The sequence below is a fragment of the Sminthopsis crassicaudata genome, chromosome 2 (genome assembly GCF_048593235.1).
Source record: "Sminthopsis crassicaudata isolate SCR6 chromosome 2, ASM4859323v1, whole genome shotgun sequence".
NCBI classification, from domain to species: domain Eukaryota; kingdom Metazoa; phylum Chordata; class Mammalia; order Dasyuromorphia; family Dasyuridae; genus Sminthopsis; species Sminthopsis crassicaudata.
Window position 1 is genome coordinate 337,629,790 of NC_133618.1, and position 24,762 is coordinate 337,654,551.

The 24,762-nt window shown below is 36.2% G+C and overlaps 1 protein-coding gene across 2 annotated transcripts in view; it reads left to right on the forward strand.

The window, feature by feature from the left end:
• The window catches only part of SUSD6 (sushi domain containing 6), a 123,811-nt gene that overhangs the window by 94,016 nt on the left and 5,033 nt on the right, over nt 1-24,762 (forward strand). For both annotated transcript variants that reach the window (XM_074290491.1, XM_074290490.1), the window contains 3 exons: nt 19,265-19,462; nt 20,463-20,601; nt 23,515-23,939. In XM_074290491.1, coding sequence (XP_074146592.1) covers nt 19,265-19,462; nt 20,463-20,601; nt 23,515-23,939 — 762 coding nt within the window. The remainder of the gene's footprint in view (nt 1-19,264; nt 19,463-20,462; nt 20,602-23,514; nt 23,940-24,762) is intronic.

Genomic DNA, 24,762 nt, shown 5'->3' on the forward strand with positions numbered 1-24,762 from the left:
AACTTAATTTTATGCTTTTCCTAATTTTTTTGTAAGGTATTATTAATAACTGTGTGGCAAGTAGTGGCATAGCAAAGAATACATATTTTCCAAAAAAACCAGAATCTGCTACTCCAGGCATAACCTTAAACCCTAGTGAACTGCATCCTAAACACCTGTGAACTGCATCCTAAAATGAGACCTAGCATACCAGAAGGAAAAGTACCTAAGTGGGTCTCCAGTGGGGAGAGAACATATTCCCATATTGTCAGTAATTTGGTGTGTCAAAGAAAGGGACAAGCAGCACTTCCAGGGGTAACTTGCATTAAATCTTTACTGTCACTAAGTTGGATTTAAGGTACTGTTTGCAGGCACTGCTTGAGGGGGGAAATAAGGGAAAGTGAAGCTCCTATTGAATAGTTTTCAGAAGTCAAATTACCTTCCCTATCATTCTGAGAGTGATATTCAGAAGCCCAATGTTTGCCCTTCCTGAATTTTGGACTTAAAGTCAAAGGTTTATCTGATGAAGTGCAACTTTTTGAGTAGTACAATTTTTTCTTACATGAGCCAATTGTCCACAATTATATCATCTACAAGAATTTGAAAATGTTTTAAATCATAAATTTTCCTGATTTAATGCAGCAGCCATTACTGCTGCTTGAAAAATAGAAGTTCCAATATTCTGACACCTTTGAATCATTTCTACTAAAAACATTTTTGATTTGACCCCAAGCTAATGTTTTCTTACAATTGGCATTAGGATTTTCAAAGGCAAGTTGTTTCAATAAAATTTAAGCTGCCTCCCCATGCTGATTGAAGACTGGATTGCCATCATTAAACAATTGACAAAAGTCAGCAAGTCTCATTAGGTCCTTGCTCCTTGATTGATTTTGCCTTATTCCAATTCAATATGTGTATTTATATATATATATATTTATATTTATATTTATTTATATATATATATGTGTGTATGTATTTTTTTTTTTTAAGGCTGGGGTTAAGTGACTTGCCCAGGGTCACACAGCTAGGAAGTGTTAAGTGTCTGAGACCAGATTTGAACTGGGGTCCTCCTGAATTCAGGGCTGGTGCTCTCTCCACTGCGCTACCTAGCTGCCCCCAATATGTGTATTATATTGATATCAACTGGACAAGGATCAATCTTATAAATTTTCTTATACACACACACACACAAATATATATATATTCACACACACCCTGAGAACAAGGAATAATAATTTTATATTCTTGTCCTAAGACAAACTTAGCTAGTTACTGGTTACAGCTTAGTTTAGTTGATTATAGATTATTGATGAGAACAAATGCTTTTGAGAGTATTTTTATGTTTCATGCACATTTTCTTATTTGAGTATCACAACAACCTATTGCTACACGTATTAGTATTCCCATTTCACAAATGAGGAAAGTGATTTAGAGGTTAAATAGTTTGTCTTTCCATTGTCATACAGCTAATAAGTATAACAGGAAAGATTCAGACCTCAATCTTCCTCATGCCAATTGGGTCCAGCATCATCATTGTACTTTTTCTGCATATTATTCATGTTTATGTTCATTTCTCTGTCCCCTTTGTTTACCCTCATAGAGTATTCTTAACTCAGTATTTTAAGCCATCAGCTGGACTTTTAGAAAGCCACGTTGCCTTGAAAGCCTTTGTTTGGTGTAGGTAGACAGATTAAAGAATGTATTTTAAACTTTCAGCTAGGCTTCATAAGAAACCTGAGGTATCTAGAGAGTATATAACTGGTAGAGTCTGGGTTTTGTGTGCATTGTAAGGAGAGGGAAAGACTGAAAGCAAGGATAATGGTGCTGTACTCCAGAGAGGAGATGGTGAAGACCTGAACTAAGATGGTGACTGAGTGAGCAGAAAGGATATTTTTAATATAAACAACACAATTAAATTCACTTAAGGAAATGAGAAAATTATCTCTAACTGTGAAAATGCTACCGAACTTTTGCTATGCTTGGTTGGCCCCAGTTTGTAGATGATAGGCACACAGTCTTTTTTGCTTTTGCAGTCTGTTAATTAAAAGAATCTAACTGTGGCACCAGCTGGGCATGGCTGGCTTTGTGGAAGATTGCAATTAGATGCTTCATTTTCTATTTTCTTTTCCCCTTTCAATTTTGAAATGATAATGAGTAGGGGTTTTTACTCTATTTAGCATAAATAGTTTGATGTACCTAATTATGTAATCATATAGTTATACTCATCTATGTGTATACACACAGCATAGCCTTTTATGTTTTATGAATGTCAACCCCTTTTATAGTCCATGCATGAAAATCTAACCTCTTTTTTACTCTGTGATTTAATTAGACTGCATTGGATTAGAGTGTAAGGTAAAAAGGAGGAAGCAACAGATAATTGCTTAAGATAACAGATAATAACAAAAGATATTTTGTGCTCTTTTATTTATGCCACCATTATTTGCCTCCTTCCCCTCTTCACTTGCTCCCCCAAAGACATATTATGCCAGTAATCTTCCAAAGTCAAAATAAACTAAATAAAATTGTGTTTCATCATATTGTACTTTTCTGTTAATTTAAAACTCTAGTTACAGATTTCCTTAAAAAAAGCTTTTAACATCTTTCCCTTTACCCCAAGTTCTAGGAAAGCAGTGAAATTGGGACTCAGTGTGCATACATTTATGCACAATAGTAGCCATTATTTTTCTGATGTTTACCTCCTGCAGTGAGCTTCTTTAACCCCAGCTGCTGGAATTGGGACCTGGTAGCAGCTGCATTCTAGGATTCAAACCTCTGAGGGATAGGGCCATCTGCTTCCCTGTATGAAAAGAAACTTGAAAAAGAATATCAAAGAAGGTTACAGAAATTTATTTTCTTCCCTTTTTTTCCCCTATTCTTTTCAGCCTGGTTTACCTGAGTGACTTAAAACTTGGTGAAAAAGAGAAGGAACTTGATAGTTTCTCCTCAGTACTCCTTCCCTCCCCAAATCAACAACACAATAAAAGCACCTCCTGTATATTCCATCTCTGGTGAAAAGATTTTTAGGGAGTGCTTGTGGCTTTGTTGGTATTGTTAACTTCCATAAAACTCATATTAACATAACTCGATTTTATTTTTAAATGCTTCTTTGCAGTGAGAGCTATTCAACTTTGTATCTTGTATTCTTTCCTAAAGGTCTGGGTTGGGATGTTGGGGCAAGCGCTCTGCAGTATAGAGAGAGTATTCTTTCCCTGCTTCCATGCTATACTATGTGTCTGTGCTTCTCTGGAATAGCAACAGATTATTGCTATATTAAAGAATATAAACAAAAAAAAAAAAAAAAAAAAAAACAAACAACTAGATTCAGGGCTTTTGTGTTTGAGAATAACTGAAGGCCTTAATAAAAGGAAGTCATTTTGGCCTCTGCAGAACAAATGAAAACATTAAATGGGACTTTATCCTAGATTCCCTTCTATCTGCTGATGTCTTAGTAGTCTTAAACTTTGATAATCTCAGTTTTGATGTTGATATATATACATACACATATAATAGAGGAAGGGGATGGCCACATGCTTGTTAGTGAATAAAAATTATATATGTAGTCTTTAAATTCAAAGGGCAGGCAAGATACAGATTACAGTAAAAGGAGAATACAGTCTCTTAGATTGCGCCATAAGTTTAGGAGGGTTTTTTGAAGTTTCAAGTAACTTAGGCAAGGTTTCCTTAGAAAAAAGAAGGCTCAGAAAGGGTTCAGAACAGAAATATCAAATATAAAGCCCTCTACTCTCTTGCCTAAACCAGATTAAAGTAACAAAATTCAGTATATTACAGTGTTAATATATGGTTTTCTAAGTCAGTATTTGATACAGAGGGATTTTATATGTTTAATGGCTTCCATTTCTCTTTGATTTCACACCACCAGTTTAGAGAAAGAAAGATAAAAATTTGTGTCACAAAATGGTTAAAAATGTATTTGGTACTGTATTGTACTCTTCTTTCAAAAAATAAAGTAATGGGGACAGATTTCAAGAGATGGAAGAAAGAAACCAAAAGAAAGAAAAACTATACTTATCCACATTTGGGAACACATTATAAAGGTATACAATGATTGATGTGACTGATATAGACACCAGATGATGGTAAGCACCAAATATTGGGGTTCGATCATGTGAATAATTCACAATAGCCATTCTCCTTTTCTAAGCTATTGACTCTCTCATGCATACCTTTCATTTTCTTCCTCATTTTTTTCTTCTCCTTCTCTTATTTGCCTTTTAAAGTCTTTTATGAGCACTCTGCGAAGCCTCTTTGGGCTTGAGCCCAATTCATATTATTCTTTGAGATTTCTTATGGGCACATTCTGTTCTCATCTGAATTTGTGTTTTGATCTGCCTGTCACCATTGACAGAGGTCAACATTTTTTCTATGGTCAACATTCTTTTCTGTTTTTTGCTCCATTTTCTTTCCATTTCTTTTGTTATTTCCTCTTATTTTACTTTTATAGTTGAATTCTGCTCCTGGAGTAAAGTGGGCACACACTCAGGCTTCCTGTGCAGCTCTGAGCCTTGGCTTTGAGCACAGGAGTCCCTTGTGTTTGCAGGAAGTGACTTTGCCTGCTCTTTTCAGGAAATAGCCTGGTTTCCCAGAATTTGCTTTCTGAGCTGGAACTGGAAACTGCCCCAGTGATTTGCTTCTCTGTTGAGCTAGAACTGAGGGTCTTACTTGCTGATTTGCTATGGTTAAGACCCTCTCACCAGCTTTCCCAAAATCTATCTGAGCTGCCCTGAACACTCTTTTCACCCCAGTAAGACAAACTGGAAAAACTACAAGAAAGGTCAGTCTTGATCTGGTTTCATTCCATCAGACTGTTCAGAGGCTTGGTTTCATGTGGTTTTTGAGGGAAACTGGGAGAGCTCAAGTAGCTTTCTAGCTTCATTCTGCCATCTTGGTTCCACCCCCGGAAGCAGATTAACAGTGGCTTTTCTCTTTGGCAAAGAGGAAGATTTATTTAGGGAAGAAGTTACAGACAAAATGATGGAATACAGTAGATACTAAAAATTGTAAATATGAAATAGAGTAGGAGAGTATAGAAAGGGATTTTAATAGTTAATGATAAAAAAGGCAAGTTCTGCAGTGGGACTTACCATTTACCAGGAGAAAGGAAATACCCCATGAAGTTGGGGCATGCCCTTAGCTGGCAGGCTAAGTCCTAAAAGAGTCTTAACCCTTCATAAAAGTTAGTTAGCTATAAGGAGGAAAAGTAGGATCAGAAGAGACACCACAAGACATGGCAGGGTTAAGAGAGACCATGTAGCATGGGAGAAGAGAGGTAAAAGAAAAGATACCATGAGGCAGAGTGTCGTGGCAGACTAACTCAAAGGAAGGCAGTGAATATAGCATAACTATAAGTAGACTTAATAGGAAAAAATTAATCTCAGGGATATGACTGGGATTTCTTTTTGTTTTTTGTTTTTTTGTTTTTTGTTTTTCACATTTTATTTTATTTTTGCCAAAGAAGACAATCAGCATTTTCAGTGTGACTTGCATTCTATATAAAATTTCTATTTTTTCTCGTGTATGACTGGGATTTCTGACAGGACATGGCAAGATGAGGCTGCTCAAGACCCCTACAGAGCTTGGGTTTCAGGGGTTTGACATAGCTTAGATTTCAGACTGGACAACTTCTCCAGAAGATAGAACCATGGAGATAAACTAATCAGTATCTTCTCCCTCCCTGCCTCAGGGATCAGTTCTTCAGTTTCTCTCTGCCCAACACAACCACCATGATTATTTATTTTATATTTTCAGAATAGACTTATTTTGATAGCTTTCAGTATCCTGGGCAGCTTACAGAAGGTGATATTTTTGATTTGTAATCAGTCGACCTCATAGCTACTAAAGTGATTCTCCTTAAGCACAGCTCTAACCATATCACTTCTCTATGCCATAAATTACAATGGCTCTCTATTGCCTCTAGGTTAAAATACTAACTCTTCTGTTTTGCCTTTAAAGCCTTCACAGTGAAGTTCATTTGTTTTTCATCTGTATCCAACTCTTTGTAACCTCATTTGGAGTTTTCTTGGCAAAAATACTAGAATAGTTTGCCATTTCTTTTCTCTAGTTCATTTTACATGAGAAAACAGGGCAATCTAGTAAATGTATGAGGTAGTATTTCATCTCAGAAAGATGAGTTTTCCTGATTCTGACTCAATGTTCTATCCATTATGTCACTTAGCTAAATTTTATCTCTCCCTCAAGTGCACTATGATCCAGACCAGCTGGCCTCTTCCTCACTCAAGACGTTAGCTAGTGCCTTTGAACTAGCTAACTTCCATGTCTAAAAGGCAATTCTTTTCTCCATCATAAATTTCTTCAAAATGAAACTCAAGCACCCATTTTTTCGTGAAGCTGTCCCTAATCCCTTAACTAACAGTGGGGGAATCCTCTTTCTGTAACTATCATATTTGGAACTACTTTGTTTTAGTTTTCACTTATTCTGTACTTATATATGTACTTGTCTCCCTATTAGAATGTAAGATTTTTGAGAGTGGAGATAGTTTCATTCTTTATATTTGTTTTCCCAACATGTTTATCAATTGCATCACTCCCTTTGGTCATTCATGAAAGAAATGCTGATGTCCTGAACATCAAATTCCTCTTGTACCTAATTTTACTGGCAACTCTTGTGTCTGTGGCATCAAGTATATGCAAGGTACTGTTTAGGTACTAGGGATAGAGATAAAACAGGACCAATACTGCTCTTAATGAATTTACATTCTCACAGGAGGGGATACAGCAGAAATACAGCTAAGCACATGTGTTTGAGCACTAAACACTAACAGCTAAGGGATTTAGGAGGATTTTGTAGAAGAGATGATACTTGAGCTGGTGAGTTGTGTAGCATAGCAAGTTGAAGAAGAAATTGTTATGAAGAATCCGCCAAGAAAAAGTGCTGGTCACAGTCCAAAAATATTTGCATTGGTGATTTCTTATCCCATCTACTTCCACTGTCCCAGGGACAGCAAATGCAAATCTCAAAGGCAACATTGTTGTTTTCCAAGATAAAACATATATCTAGGCCTTTGTTAATATTAACCCCGAAAAGAGACTAGATTTCCAACCCTCTGTCAACTGTACCAACCAGCAAATAATGGCTCTCACAAAGCAACTGGGTATAGGGTTATCCAAGTTGCTGCAGGATGAGAAGTTGTGTTCAGGGCAGTGCTTACAATTAGAAAATGGAGGATGGATGAGACTCTTCTTTCCTTCTGCCTTTCTTCCACCTCCACCCCCACCACAACAATGACAGAGGGGTGGGGAAAGATATCCCCAGATGGCATTCTGTTCCCTTAAGGCTTTTTGAGTCACCAGTGTGAAAATGTCAGAAGCTGAAAGGGTGACAGGTTATATGGGGGCTTATTGATCAACCAGCAAAAGCAAGAATATTCTGCTATTAGGAAGGAGCAAAGGGACTGACTTCTTACAAATTTGAGGGGAATGGAAAGCAAGAGGTTGTAATAAATGATTCTTTTTCCAATCTCATCTCCACCACTACTTCCCTTCACCAAAGCATCTCTTTTTGCTTCCTCTTTTTAACTTTTTCCCAATAACAGAGTTATTTCAAGAGGGAGAATTTTTAGCTTATGTGCTCTTTGGATAGATTTTTAGATTTTTACCGTAGTGAATGAGTCATTCTGACTGAGGGAGGGCGATTATTGTTCTGTGTAGAATGGGCCCATTATGGGTCCTAATGCCTTTGAAAATAGAGCAAAGTAAATTGTCTGAATATATTGAATGGAACACTCTGTAATTCTTACATGGAAATTTCTTAAAACCTGGAGTTCTTAGAGTTTAAGTATTACTTTACCTGAAAATTGTGTCTTCCAACAAGGACAATCTTGCATATTAATCAGAAATGTTGAACTTTGAATCAAGAAGATCTAGCTTCAGATGCTGGCTCTCACACTGGCTGGCTTTTACCAAGTCACTTAACTTTTAGATACCTCAATAAGCTGCCTTCCTAAGAATTATCTAGTTATGGCTTTTGGGGCATTGATGAAAGGAGTTCCCGACACCTTGAGTTTTCCACATTGACAGAATCTTTCACATATTCAAGTCATAATATCATAAATTATATATTAAACATATATATTACATATATTAATATAATAAATTATATTGACTTCCTGATGTACAATAATTTATTATGCAAAATAATTTATCATTGGGTAGAAGACATTTTGATATTCAGATTTAAATCTTCACAAATCAGAGATTCAGCATTGTTTTGTCAGTGAACCAGTTTTAGTTTAGCCAGTTTGCTTCTTTTAGTGGTTTTGGTGCTTGTGAAATCTAAATTCTTTGTTTTCATTGGGAATGTTTAGTCTACTGATAGGAATTTTTTAAACTTTTATTTTTACCTTAAAGTTCTTCCAAGCTGTTTTACCAGATATAAAAAGAGAAAACAGGTCACAGAAGAGACACAGAATATTTGTATCTCTGCACAGTATTTGATTGTCCTGCCTATATATATTCCCCCTTGTGACAAGACTTTTTATATTAGGAAGTGTTTATGGGATTAGGGTGTGAAAGAGATGAAATATTTAAGACTAAATCTCCTTGACATGATAGTCCTTTTCTCCTAAAAGGGATGCATAATCACTTAAAAAGAATAACTTAACATTAAAGGATCTAAACCTGAAAAGAATTTAATAGGATATGCAATTAATTTAGTTCCCAGATCAAGAAATTGAGGCCTAAGAAGATTTAAATGCTCATGGCCATACAATTCAGATCTTCCTACAGTCACAACTCACATTTATTTGGGCTTTATCTAGTGACTTTTCTTATAGTTCTTTTGAGTAGAAGTTGGAGACATAAGAATAAAGTTGGCAGAAGAGGAAGAGTTCTTGGTTATCCATCCCACCAAGGAGTTCTGAAACCAGAAAGCCAGTGTCTAGCCAATAAAAGATTAAAGAGGAATTTAAGTGTTCAAATAAGGCTATAAGACCTCAGAATAGTTTCTCCTTCCCCTTTGTCCATCTTGTGCACTGACACCATGCCCCAGCTAAAGGAATTGACAGGCTGATTCTCTTCCCTGCCCCCATCATCTGGGAAGTTTTCGTGAGAAAATAGAAATCTAAGGCTGGACAATGAGCTTCCTGTCTGACTGCTGGGAAGATTTATTTCATATGAGAAAGAGGTTACAAATGGCATGAGAAATTTTTTTCCTTCTATTATATTCAGTTATATTTCAAATTTAGCTGCTTTATCTACCTAAAATGAAATATTAGGCAGGATTCTCCGATTTAGTGGGTCTGAATTATATAAAGAGTTAGAAGTGATTCTATAAGATTCTCTGATATTTGCTTGGCCAGCAAAAAGAAGAGGAGGAAAAAAAAGAAATGTCTATGTTATCCCTTAAGAAAGTAAAATTTAAACACAGCCCTGTGAATGCATGGAGAGCCCTATGCGCCTTCCTCTCTTCTCTAATCTAAAGCCAGTCTTCAGGGATCTACAGAAATGAGGATAATTGTATTGACATAAATGTTTCTTTATATCATGTATCATTTCTCTCAGAAAAAAATAAAGGTGAGACAACACACTTTAAGAGATAGTACTAAAATCAATAGAAACACCATCTATCTAATCATATGCATAGGATTCTAGACCCATTAGGGATTTTATAGATCATTCATCCAAGCTCCCTCATTTTATAGACAAGTGAACGACAGCTCAGATCAAATATCCAGTCTAAGATCACACAGCCATCTAGTGGCAGGATTGGGGCCAAAATCAGAACTTACAATACACACTTTTTCCTTGTTGGAATGTGGGAGAAGAGAGAACATGAACATATGGATGTACCATTTTTCTGTGTCCTAAAAGACATTTCTGAAATTAAGACCCACTATCAGAAACTCGCCTTTTTTCCTCCCCACCATTTGATACAGAATCCATAATCTGACTCTTGACAACCACTTTTATGCTGGTTCACTTCCTCTTTAAGAATTGCTTGCCCTTTGTAGTATCTGATTTTTATTTTTGTCATGGTAAAAACACACTAAAGAGAACACAAGGGGGAGAACACAAGAACAAGAGTTTTTAAAAGTTCTCCCCCTTCTGCTGAGCTAAATAGACTGAATCTACTCCCAAAGTCCCTTTCACTCATCATAGTCATACCTTTGGGAAGGAAACTATGGAAAAGTTCCTCATTTCAAATAAGATATGTGGCAGAACTTTTATGCCGTAAGAGAAATAATTTTTCCCCTTTTGATTACTCTCTATAACTGTCCTTAAAAACAGAACAAAGTGACTTGTTTTCTCCAAAGTTAGCTTTATATATATGGCAAAACATCTTGTTCTATGGGTATCTAGAGAAACTTCTCTTTTCCTATACCTACCTTTGCAGAACTGACTGGTTTGGGGGAAACTCAAACACTAAGGCTTGTTCAATTTATATAGTAATGGAGGCTAGATCTAAAATGGAATCACTGTGTAAAAGTGAGAAAATACAGGACCCATTTTTTCTCCAACTCTTGTGCTTGCAAACACAATAAAAATGTAAACTGAAGAAAAAGGAATCCTTGCCTGGTTTTAAAGATGACAGAAAAAAGAAAAGAAATAGAAATAATTGAAGCTACATAGTTAACATGGACATAAATTTTCCCAAGGAAGAGTCTAACTTTAAACTTGGCTCTCTTAAGTCTCTTAAACAGATTCTGAACTAGTTTCTAAAATCTTATGAATTCCGTATGCAGTATCCATTCGAGGTCTTTTCTTTATACTTTTCTGTCACTGTCTTATCTTTAATTCTGGTAGCTCCTTTAAAGTCAAGAGAATAGATTAAATTACGAGAGTTTAAAAACTTAAAAATTGATCTTTGAAAACAAAGCTGACTCCCAATTTAATTTAATTTAAATGGTCCCATCTTACATAATTTAATAGGAAAAATTGAAAATAAATACGTTTGCTAGCTTCCACATATTCAAACAAATAAAACTCTATTTCAAAATTCTAGGCTTTTTTTTTTCCTTCAGAAGTCTCTGTGGTAGTCAAAGAAAGATTACTCTTTTTTCCCCCCTCTTTTCCACATAAGAGTCAGTTTTATATTTAAGGCAAATATGAATAAATACTGACCCATAGGGTTTAATTATCTCCAGGGGTTTAAAAAATAGCTATGCACACTTTGGAGCACCAGTTAATCTCTACTTTTAATTTCTCTTAAATAGTATTTACAAAGCCTAAGAAAATAATTCTTTTATGGGAAACTCTTAACTTGATTCCATCACAACATAAGGGGAAAGATAGAGAGTGGTTTATTTAGGGCTTCTCTTTTTCCCAGCTCACATGGGCCAAGTTTGCCATGTTGACATTAAAAAAAAGTCTCTCCTAAAGTAGATGTCAAGTATCTACAAAACAAATTGAAGAGACACAGAAAAAGAATGAGTTAGTCAATAAGATATATATATATATATCTTATATATGTATATATATATACTCCTAAAAACAGAAAATGCAAAAAATTCATTTAAACTCTTCCACAGTGGTTAAGTGAAGGTAATTAAATATACTCTCCTTTACTAGACCAAAGCAAAACAGAACTTAACACACCCTCAGAGCAGAATTTCCACATTTAATAAAAATTAGCTGATTCAATGAGAAACAGAGTAACAGGAATAAAAGCTTTTACTAATTTGGGGTGGGAAGAAGCCTGAGAAACCCATTTCTTTGGTCAAATATGCTTCTTCTCATCTTTGAACTCCCAGCCAATGTACCAAATAAAAATGGGAAAGAGGATGGAAAGAATGGAGGGAGAGAATGAAGGAAGAAAGCAAAGGAGAAAGGGGAAGAGAAAGAAAGAATACAGGGCTCAGCCAGATAATTTGGAATAATAAACTAGAAAAGCTAGAAAAAGTTTATTCGGAGACATGTTGCCGTGGAAAGGACACCAAAGCATAGCTAAGCATTTATACCGTGCTTTAAGGTTTGCAAAGCCTTATTTGAGTCTCACAATCACCTAGGAAGTATGTGCTGCTATTATTATTTTATAAAGGAGAAAACTTAGGTACAGAGAAGTCATTTGCTCAGTGTCACACAACTAGTAAGTTTCAGATTTTCTCCTCCTTCCTGGTAAAACCCCCTTCTCTACATAGCAAGCAATCCAGTAAAATATATGTTAAAACCAATATATATGAACATATTTATATAATTCTCTTGCTGCAGAAGAAAAATCAGATTTAAAAAATAGTAAATGAGTAAGAAAACAATGCAAGCGAACAACAACAAAAGGAGTGAGAATGTTATGTTGTGATTCAAATCCCTCTCTGAATGTAGATGACTCTCTTCATCACAAGATCATTGGAACTGGCATCAGTAGTCTCATTGGAAAAATTTACATTCATCAGAATTGATCATTGTATAATATTGATGTTGCCATTTACAATGATTTTCTGGTTCTGCTAATTTCTCTTAACATCAGTACATGTAAGTCTCTCTGAAATCATCCTTCTGGCATCAGATAAAGGCCTCATTTCTAAACTATATAGAGAATTGCCTCAAATTTATAATAGTTCAATCCATTCTCCAATTGATAAACGGTCAAAGAATATGAACAATTTTCAGATGAAGAAATTGAAACTATTTATAGCCACATGAAAAGGTGCTCCAAATCACTGTTGATCAGAGAAATTTAAACACTTGTCAGATTGGCTAAGATGACAGGAAAAGATAATGATGAATGTTGGAAGGGAAAAACTGGGACACTGATATATTGTTGGTGGAACTGTGAACGGATCCAACCATTCTGGAGAGCAGTTTGGAACTATGCTCAAAAAATTATCAAACTTCATACCCCTTGAATCAGCAGTGTTATTACTGGGCTTATATTCCCAGAGAGATCCTAAAGGAGGGAAAAGGACCCGTATGTGCAAAAATGTTTATGGCAGCTCTCTTTGTAGTGGCAAGAAACTGAAAACTGAGTGGATGCCTATCAGTTGGAGAATGGCTGAATAAACTGTGGTATATGAATGTTATGGAATACTATTATTCTGTAAGAAACGACCAGAAGGATGTTTTTAGGGAAGCCTGGAGAGACTGGCATGAACTGATGCTGAGTGAAATGAGCAGAACCAGGAGATCATTATACATGGCAACAACAAGACTATACAATGATAATTCTGATGGAAGTGGCTCTTCAATAATGAGATGATTCAAATCAGTTTCACTTGTGCAACACCCAGAGAGAGAACCGTGGGAACGCAACATATCATTCTCATTCTCTCTGTTATTTGCTTGCATTGTGTTTTCTTTTTCTTCCTTCTTGATCTGATTTTTCTTGCACACCAAGATAATTGTATAAATATGTATACATATATTGGATCTAACATGTATTTCAGCATAATTAACATGTATTGGATTATCTGCCAGCTAGAGGTGGAGAGAAAGAGAGAAAATTTTGCAACAAAAGATTATGCAGGGGTCAGTGTTGGAAAAATTACCCATGCATTGCTTTGTAAATAAAAAGCTTCATGGTTACATTTTTTAAAACCAACCAAATAAATAATAAAGAAAAAATTTTGAGTAGTGAGGAAAAAAATAAATAAAATCATCCTTCTGATTATTTCTTGTAGAACAATAATAATCCATAACATTCATATACCATAACTGTCCATTCTTCAACTGATGGACATCCACTCAGTTTCCAGAGAAACAATCTTTTTGATGATTAAAATATAATGCATAGAATTTTAAAGGAAACCAATTACATCAAAATATAATGATCATACAATTCATCTGGAAGAACAAAAAGTCAAGAATATCAAGGGATTTAATTGGAGGAAGAGGGGGGAAGGTACAAAGGAAGGTGGCCCAGCCATACCAGACCTAAAACTGTATTAAAAATCATTTGGTACTGTCTAAGAAATAGGGTAGAACAGGTTAGGTACATAAGACACAAGTCAAAGACTATAATAATCTGCTGTCTGATAAACCCAAAGACTCCAGCTTTTGGGATAAGAAGTCACTATCTGACAAAAATTGTTGACAAAACTAAAAATAGTATGGTAGAAACTAAGCATAGACCAACATATCACATTATATACCAAAATAAAGTTCGAAACAAGTTCATGACATAGATATAAAGGGTAATACTAGAAGCAAAACCTCTTAGGTCTTTGCAGAATTTTTGACCAAACAAGAAAGAGAACATTAGGAAATGCAAAATGGATAATTTTGATTACATTAAATTAAAAGATTTTTGCATAAACAAAACCAATGCAACCAAGACTTAGGGACAAAGCAGAAAGCTGGGAAACCATTTTCACAGCCACTGTTCTAATGAAGGCCTCATTTCTAAACTATATAGAGAAGTGGCCCTAATTTATAAGAAAACAAATCATTCCCCAATTGATAAATGGTCAAAGGATACACACAGAAAATTTTCAGATAAAGAAATTAAAGCCATTTGTAGTTATATAAAAAATATTCTAAATCACTATTGATTGGAGAAATGCAAATTAAAACAACTCTGAGGTGCCACTTCACACCTATCAGATTGGCTAAGAAATAAAGGTAATGATAAATGTTTTGTTTTGTTTTTTTTCTTTTGCTGAGGCATTTGGGGTTAAGTGACTTGCCAGGGTCACATAACTAGGAAGTGTTAAGTGTCTGAGGCCAGATTTGAACTCTGGTCCTCCTGACTTCAGGGCTGGTGCTCTATCGACTGCACCACCTAGCTGCCCCAGTAATGATAAATGTAAGGGGGAGCAGGTAGGTGGCTCAGTGGATAAAGCACCAGCTCTGAATTCAGGAGCACCGGAGTTCAAATGTGACCTCAAACACTTAACACTTCCTAGCTGTGTGACCCTGGGCAAGTCACTTAACCCCAGACTCAGGGGGGAAAAAAAAAAAGATAAATGTAAGGGATTGCATTGTTGGTAAAGTTGTGAACTGATCCAGCCATGCTAGAGAGCAATTTAACTATGTCCAAAAGGCTATCAAGCTTCATATGCTTTGATCCAGCAGTGTCATTACTGGGACATGAGATCCAAACAGATCATGAGAGAAGGAAAAAATTGGAACTCACAATCTTACAGTGATGAATGTTGAAAACAACCTTTATTTATAATGGAGAAAAAAGTGCTGTTAAGTTTAAAAAAAAAAAAAAAGGCATATATGTAATATGGAATATATAAGTCATATGGAAAAGGAAAATAAAAAAAAATGAGCAAGCTGATTTCAAAAAAGCCTGGAAAGACTTACATGAACTGATATTGAGTGAGCAGAACCAGCAAAATATTGTACAGAGTTAACAATGTTGTTAACGAGATACTATGATGATCAATTAAACAATTCCAACAGACTTGGGATGGAAAATGCCATCTGCATTCAGAAAAAGAACTATGGAAACTTCTATGGAGAATTCTGGTCTAAGCATACTATTTTTACTTTGTTGTTATTTCTTTCTCATGGTTTTTCCCTTGTGTTCTGATTTTTCTTTCACTATGAATAATATAGAAATATATTGAAAATTATTATACATGTACAACCTATATCAGATTACTTGCTATCTTGGGGAGCAAGTAATTTTTATTTTATAAAAGAAGGGGGGAATTTGGAACTCAAATTTTAAAAAAAATGTTGAAAACTATTGTTATCAATATATTTTTAAAACAAGTTCATGGAATACAGGATAAAGACCCTGCCATAGAGGATCCTGAAGATCTAGCATTTTGAGATTTCAGAGATCCAGGGTAAAACTACTACTTTGAGGTGGAGAACCAACCCAGGTGATCCACATTAAGGCTAAAAAGGTAAACATCCCACCCAAAAAGCTCAGCAAATGGTGACAACTAAATTTGATGCAATGTCCCAATTCAGGACAAATAAAGAGAAATAAAACAAAAATATGTAGACTAGTATAAGAAATTTACAATGAATTCAGAGATACCCAGCTAGCTAATAAGAGGGAATGCTTACATAATAACTACAGAGACTTAAAGGGGGAAAAGTGGGTTTTCCACAAAAATTACTTGAATGCCTAGAAGAAATGAAGCAATAGATTTTTTAAAAAATGAACTAAAAGCTCTTGAGGGGAGAATTGTAAAAAATAAAATAGCTTAGAGAAGCAAATAATAGACCTACTCAGGTAATAAAAACTGAATGGGCCAAATGGAAATCAAATGACAGAGCAAGAAATATTAGAATAAAGTTAAAAGAGTGAAAAAATGGAAGAAAAAATAAAATATCTGTTTCCAAAAATAACTGAAATGGAAAGAAAGTCAAGGAGAGATTTTAAGAATCCTTGAGCTCCATGAAAATTATCATTTTTTTTAAACTTAGATACTTTATTTTAAGAAATCTTTTTTTTTTTTTTTAAGTGAGCTATTAAAACATTTTTTAAATGAACAAAAGGAAGTTCAAAGAGAAGCACACATAAGCAGGGTAGTTTTGAGAATAACATGGGTTATTTTCTATTGCTTTTGCAATAGTATGAAATGGAGATTCCCTGTTTCATATAATTCTCCTTTTGTGTTCTGCAGGTTTTTTTTTTAAAGGCACTATGTAAATGTAGTTATTTTTTACCACTATTACCTTAGGATCATAAATTTAGAACTATAAAGTATCTCAGAAGTCATTTAGTCCAACTTCTTCATTTTATAAATGAGGAATTGAAGATGGTAAAGTAGATTGAGATTGGACATGTAATCGGGAAGAACTGAGTTCAAATACAGCCTTAAGAGACTTACTGTGTGGCCTTAGATGAATCTCTTACTTGTCTTTCTGCCTCAGTTTCCGTGGCTGCAAGATGATGACAATAGTTAGGATTCTCTATAAAAAATAAAGTCACTAGTATGACTAGATGTAAACATAGATTTATGCAAAAGCAGTCCAGAATTTTAGCCTACACTCTGTCATTGAAAAAGCCATGTGAACTCAGGCAAATTATGTAACTATAGGCCATAGTAACAATTCCTTGAATGGTCATCTGATTCATTTATTTTATCCCTCCCCCTAAACTAGATGCAAGTAGTTGTACATGACTGAGGGCAATAATGGAAAATCAGAAAGGGGAGATAAATTCATTTCTCCCAGTCTTCAGGATCTTTTTTCCCCTTCCTCACTCCCTTTCACTTTTGCAGTATGACAGTCAGACATGTTCATTGTCATGTACACAGTCTGATGGATAAAGTCCGGAAATGGTGACTCCTTATACCTACAGTTTGGGCTGATTCATTACTGTTGGTTTTTGATGTTCCCTTATCCTTACCCACTCCAAACAGCCATTAGAAGATAATAGCTTAGAGTCTCCATCAGAAATGATTGAATTCCACTGGGACTCCAAGGCCTTGACTCAGTATCGGTAGTCAGCAGCAATGATAGATTGTTTCTTTTGCCCCTGGTGTGTCCTAAAGTAATAAGGCTTTTTAAATTGCCCATATTTCCTGCTTTGGACTGGTGACAGCTTCTGGAATTCCAAGTCTAAGGTCGCCTAATTTGTTTTCCTTTTTCTAACCTTGTTAAGCTTGATGATCTTGTCATGCTGGTTTTGCTTTACTGAATTAAGAGTGCTCTTTGTCAAGGTATTCATATTCTGTGGAATAACTGGAGCCTGGATGATAGAACTTCAAGAAAACCAAAGAGTAAATTGAATTGTGGCTTATTTCCTTTCAGAATATGAGGGCTTTAACAATAGAAATGACCCTGTATATATACCCAATCTTTCTTCCTAATTCCTACCTATTTTTCAAAAGCTATCTCTTTACTTCCCTGCTTACACAAGCCCAGGATGACCTCTTCCTTTTCTGAACTATCTGGTGACCTTTAGGATCATGGGATTAAGAGCTAGAAGATTCTTAGAGATCATCTAGTTTAGATTTTAGTTTCCTTGCCTATAGCACCTTTATATACCTATTATTCATTTGATGTTACCATATGTGCCTTCTTATTTTCTTCTTCTATTTTGCCGCCTTCTATTTTTTTATGTAATCATGACTGTCCCCACAACTAGATCATAAATTCTTTGACGATGACAATAACATAACAATACGTAACAATTATTGCATTTGTTGTTTAGTTGAAGGTGATTTGAGGTCTAAAGAGGTTCAATAACTTGTTCAATAGTAGAGCAAACATTCACACCAGTCTGTGCTCCAAATGCAACCTCACTTTTCCACTGTATGCTGCCATCTGTGTCTCTGAATGTGTGTGCATATGTGTGGTCCTCTATACAAGGGAAGCTATCACAGTCACAACAAAGATCGATTACCCAAAGAGAGAATGATAAAATCATGAAGTGACAGATGCCATCTTTTAGACAAATGACACCTGTGATATTCAGGAAAATAAAAACTTGAGGGGGAGAAGCTCACTTGTACTGGAAATAATTCTCTTGAGAAACAAAATGTCTTGAAGAAATTTGTAAGCCTTACAAAAAAGGAGTGTATGAATTCCTAGCTGGTATCCTGCCATCTGAGGCAGGGAAAGAGGGAGGATTAGAAGGAACAGGAAACATAGGGGAGGAGGCTTCTTTCTCTTTTTCACTGTTTCCCTTCTCTGAAAGGACATGCATTAAAGTGTCTGCACCATGAATTGTGCGTCTGTTCATCTATTTTAGAAAGTTGTTAGAGTTCTCTCATATCTTTCCTCCCTTTCCAACTGCCAGTTGGTTGTTCAGTATGTCTTGTTGCTTCTTTCATTGGCCTCAGGTTTCCACACTATACTAAAACCTGAACCTACAGTTAACAGGTCTGTTTTGAGGTAAGGGAGCATTGAACAATCTTAAAGGTTAATGCAGCCACTAAGCTCTTGGCTCAAAGGTAAAAGAAACCAGAACTTCAAAAATTAAAAATAGTTTAAACCCTCTAAAGCACAAATCTAGGTCTCTGTTTTGACCTTTTGAATTTTGATTAGACTATGAAACTCCTTCATAACATGGGTGATGAAGAATAGAATTAATATCTTCCCTCTATATTAACTTATATCTGGCATAACGTAATTATGTCCAAATCAATGTAGTAGTGAGATATGTTTTAATGATATATATTATAGTTGTTCTTTCATTACTTGATTTTATGAACTTAATGCAAGATGGGGAAAAGTAGAGGTAAAAATGTAGCTAAACTTCTCCAGTTATCAGGCTATCTCTCTTTTTAACTTTGGCATCTTTATTCTTATAGCAGTCACCAAAATTTTAGGCCTTAGTTCCTAAGGTTTTCTACTTCTTGGAGATCAGGATATTAGTCTTCTTGCTGTATTATTTAGCTGAAATTTTCTAAGATAATTTCTTTATTTATATGCTTCTTCTGGGTTTTTTTCTTTTTAGTGTGTCCTCGACCACCAGCACCAGAAAATGGTGGCTTCATCTGCCACCCAACCCCCTGTAAAGATCCCTTGGCAGCAGGCAGTGTCATTGAGTATCTATGTGATGAAGGCTACATGCTGAAAGGAGATTACAAATACTTGACATGTAAAGATGGGGAATGGAACCCAGCTATGGAGATCAGCTGCCATCACAGCCAAGGTCAGCCCAGCCCAGATATGACAGACAAACTCCAATTCTCTTTTTGAAGTGGGAAATCATATTTACTTATTCCAATGCTCCTCTTGGCATGCTAAGGATTGGCCTAAGTATAATCTGTACATAGGCTATCTGTATCTAAGATCCCAGTCCTAGGATATTATTATCCTTCTTCTCATTGTAAACCCTACTTTTCTGAAAAACATCTGTGACTAGTACACATGCCACCGCATGTAATTGAAGTGTGACCTTCAAGATGCTTGATAATTTGCCAAAATATTTCCGTGATCTAGAGACTCTTGATTCTCAAAGTCTTTTATTTTCTTAGCCAACTGCTGGTGACCTTTGAGATTCATCTGCTGGACACAGTGGTTATTGTTCTCTACTTCTTTCCCTACTCCATCCTTTCAGTGGAAATTGACTTTTTTTTTAATGTGAATAGCACTTTTAATTGGAGAGATCTCTCTCCCCTTGTGTTTCACATAACAGGAAATCACATGAAGCCTGTAGGAATATGTGTGTCATACATCCCTCTTTGTGCTTCATGTATGGATTTCTAATCCCAAACCATGTTTAACCCATGAAACCTTAGGGGAAATGCTGAGGAGTAAAGAAAAGTGAGTGTTTATTACAGAAGCTAGGGAACATTGGATCATTCCCAATTCAATTGTCATAGACTGTTGTTATTATATAGGAAAAGTTCAAAATTCATTTTAAAATTTCCTTTTGCTATCAAAGAGGAAGGTAATTTGAATAGATCTGCTGACTTAACAGTAGTAGTATACGGAGTATTTAGGTATATAGGGAGTCAAAAGCAAGGATAATTGGATATTTAGGAATCAAGATGAAGAAAGTTTGCAGTGAATTTTGAGGGGTGGAACATGCACAGGCTGACATCTGTCTCAGAGATTGACATTTATTATTGGTGACACATCTTATATTTGGGCTGATAGATTGGATTTTGTGGGTATGTACTGCTACTAATGGGTACTTGTTTCTGCAGACAAAGACCTTCACACAACGATTGGTGTGCCCACCTTGTCAATAGTGGCCTCCACTGCAAGTTCAGTAGCACTCATTCTTCTTCTAGTTGTGCTCTTTGTTTTGCTGCAGCCAAAATTGAAGTCCTTCCATCATAGCAGGTGAGCTGCATGGCTGGGATAGAAGGTGGGGATGGGGAGATTGGTAGGTGTCTCAGAAAAAATTGACAGTTGGAATTCACCAATGCAACTTTAGAAAAGCCCTAAACTCACCCAAGCTTATTTTTCCTTTCCATTTCCAAAAGTTCAAGAGGACAATATTTACTCAAAATGACTGCTCAAGTCTGATTGATTTTGAGGCTCCACTGGGTTAGAAGCATAGAAGGGGAAGCTGCTTTTCCTGTCTGTCTTTGTCACAGTGCATCTCTTCCTATAGTTTTAGGTGCCAGTATTTCAGACTGTCAGGGTTTCCCCTTGAGGGGGCATTGGTCAGCTCTGACTCAAAGCTGCCTTGGAATTTTGCCCAAATCAGACTATGCTAGGAGACAGGAACAAGAAGCACAAAATGAAAGTCTCTGCCCTCCAGGAGGATTCTGAAACTCACTCATTTATTTAATGGTGATTTCTCACGGCAGAATCTACCTGTGGCTACAGAGCTTTTTCTGATCTGATAAGATGTTTAAGAAGCTTCTCAGTCTAAAGCAAAATAAACAAGTCCCTTCACACACTTCTTTCACTTACTCAGTTCAACTCCTCTCATTCTTTTCCTCAGTCAGTAATTCACCATCTGGTATGAAATAAGAAAATAAGTCAACATTCATTGAGCTTCAAGATAAGAATAAATTTCACCTTTATGTATCTAGGTGAGATTGTTTTTGAGATTGAATTTCTGTTGTTTAAAAGAAAAAGTTGTTGACCATATCAATAAGTGTAAAACAAGCTTCTAAGGAAGAATTGCATTTTGGTGTGGGGGAGTGGGGAGACATGGCAATTAGGGTTAAGCTATTTTCTAGGGTAACATAGCTAATAAGTGTCTGGGTCTAGATTTGAATTTAGATCCCCCTGATTCCAGGGCCAGTGTACTTTGTCACCTCACTGCCTAGAATTGTGCCATTTAAAAAATACTTTATTTTTTTCAATTATATATAAAGATAGATTTCAACATTCAATTTGGCAAAATTTTGAGTTCCAAATTTTTTTCTTTTCCTCTCTTACCTCCCCCCCCCCCAAGACATGAAGTAATCTGATCTAGATTATACATAGACAATCATTTTTAACATATTTCCGTGTGAGTCATGTTGAAAAAGAAAAATCAGAGCAAAGGGCAAAAAATCACAAGGGGGAAAAAAAAGGTGAAGATAGTATATGCTTTGATCCTCATTCAGTTTGCATAGTTCTCTCTCTGGTTATGGATGACTTTTACTATCCAAAGTCCATTGGAATTGTGTTAGATCATTGCATTGCTAAGAAGAGCCAAGTATGTCATAGTTGATCATCACAGCAGAAACAATTTCCAAATATTTAAACATACAAAAGGGCTAGAGACTGGACCTGTTACTTCTTTGGTATAGAAAATTCCCTGGAGGGGAACTCCTACCATCAGGATAAGTTGATACCTTCCCCTCAACCCATAGGATTGCTTAGTGAGAACACTGAAAAATTGAGTAACTTCTTAAAGTCACACAGCCAATAGGTCAGAGGGAGCACTTAAACTCAGTACATGCTGGTTTCAAGGTTGGCTCTCTCTCCAGTAAAGTAGATAATCCAAATTATATTGACCAGCTAGTACTTTGTTAGACTAAATGAATAACTATGTACTTGAAAATAAAACCAGTTCTACATTCAAACTTTCTCCCAGTTAATCATAATTAGTGCCCTTTTGCTGTAGTTAACATAAAATCTAGTGCAAGAAATGAGCCATCTTTTTTTTTTAATTAATAATTTTTTATTATATATATATTTTTTATAATATTATCCCTTGTATTCATTTTTCCAAATTATCCCTCCCCCCGATGACAGGCAATCCCATACATTTTACATGTGTTACAATATAGCCTAGATACAATACATGTGTGTGAATATCATTTTCTTGTTGCACAATAAGCATTAGATTCCGAAGGTACATGCAACCTGGGCAGACAGATATTAGTGCTAACAATTTACATTCACTTCCCAGTGTTTCTTCTCTGGGTGTAGCTACCTCTGTCCATCATTGATCAACTGGAAGTGAGTTGGCTTTTCTTTATGTTGAAGATTTCCACTTCCATCAGAATACATCCTCATACAGTATTGTTGTTGAAGTGTACAGTGATCTTCTGGTTCTGCTCATTTCACTCAGCATCAGTTGATTTAAGTCTCTCCAGGCCTCTCTGTATTCTTCCTGCTGGTCATTTCTTACAGAGCAATAATATTCCATAACCTTCCTATACCATAATTTACCCAACCATTCTCCAACTGATGGACATCCATTCATCTTCCAGTTTCTAGCTACAACAAAAAGAGCTGCCACAAACATTTTGGCACATATATGTCTCTTTCCGCTCTTTAGTATTTCTTTGGGATATAAGCCCAGTAGTAGCGCTGCTGGGTCAAAGGGTATGCACAGTTTGATAGCTTTTTGGACATAATTCCAGATTAATGAGCCATCTTTTAATGAATGACATTTCATGCTTACATAGATTGTGCTGTGCTTTCTGTGCCCCCTTTTATAACAATTTCCCTTTCTTTCAAAGATTGCTAAATATTTTACAGATGCCATGTCAATATTCACAGCTTTCCTTGTGATGAGGGAGGATGGCAGGAAGGATTATATTTACTGATGGGTAAAGTGAGAGAACTGAGAGCTGACACCAAATGTCAGAGGTATAATCATGGGAAGAGCTAAAGTTTCTTGACTCCCTGACCAGCGCACCCAATTTACTAGACTCCGTCCCATCCCTCCCTCTCTTGTCTGGCTTTGGCAAGTAGATGGCACAGTTTTCTTGCAGCTTTTAAATTTATAAATGAACAGATGGTAAAGTACTCAAATCTAACCATTGTTGCTTTCCCTCCTCCCTTTTCCACCCTGAATTGCAGGCGTGACCAAGGAGTATCTGGCGACCAGATCTCTATCATGGTGGATGGTGTTCAGGTGGCCTTACCGTCATATGAAGAAGCTGTGTATGGCAGCTCTGGGAACTCTGTGCTGCCTTCTAATTCCCGAATACAAATTGTACTGTCTGAAGGAGCTGATCCAAGCAGTGCAAGGGAGGTGCAGCAGCAAGACCAAGGAGGCCACATCTGCTCTTCCTCAGGGGCAGAGGACGATACCCCGGGACACTCTGGCCTAAGTGAGGTCCGAAATGCTCAGCGCTCAGAGACTGTGATGGTGCACCAGGCCACCACTTCCTCCTGGGTGGCTGGCACAGGAAACAGCCATCCTGCACACAAAGACGCCCCAGACTCAGAAAACAGTGATATACAAAGCCTTTTATCTCTCACTTCTGAGGAATATACAGATGGTGAGTGGTCTAACTGATCAAATGACTGCTCAGGACTTTCACTGTAGAATCAACAAAAAGATTTCTTGTTTTCCTTCAGTTTCTCCAATGCCATAGATTCAACTTATTTTCATTTTATATTTTGACATAAAGAAAAAAAGATAGCTGGGAAGGGAGAGCTTCTCATCTCTAAACTTAAAAATGCTGAGTCAAGAATTGTGAAGTTATTTGTGAAATATTGCAAGGGTACAGTTCAGTTCTACCCAGTCCCTCCTAATTGGATAGAAAGGTAGTAAAGGCCCTTTAAAAATTGCCCTGTATTTTAAACATGAATTTCCAAAACTCTCTTTATAAATAGAACAGCTTCCATATGTGGAAAGAGGCAGGTAGCAGTGGCTTAAGTTATTTTTGTTGCAGCTACTGTTTGGATTTTTTTTTTGTTGCTTTTTTTTAAGACATGGATTGCTTTTCCCAGAAAAACTTAAGTGAAATCAGATTCTCACACCTACTCTCTGAAGTGAGATTGCATAAATTACATCTCAAGAGTTGTCTGGTTATGAAATATGGCATGTATCTTCAACTTCTATAGTTTTATTGTCACTCTACTGCATAGGGCACTGAAGTAGTTCTGGTTGACCCCTATTTCATCTCCCCTTGTGTCTGTGCCCAAGACATTCAGGAATTTAATTCAACAAACTTTTTATGCGCCACATAAAACTAAAAGAAATATAAAATGTGGCCTCTTTCCCTGAGCTCACAATAGTTGTGAAAACAGAGGAAACAGTTATTTTAAAGTTGTATATGAATAAGTGCCCCAAGTACTGAGTCCTAAGAAAGAAGCAGC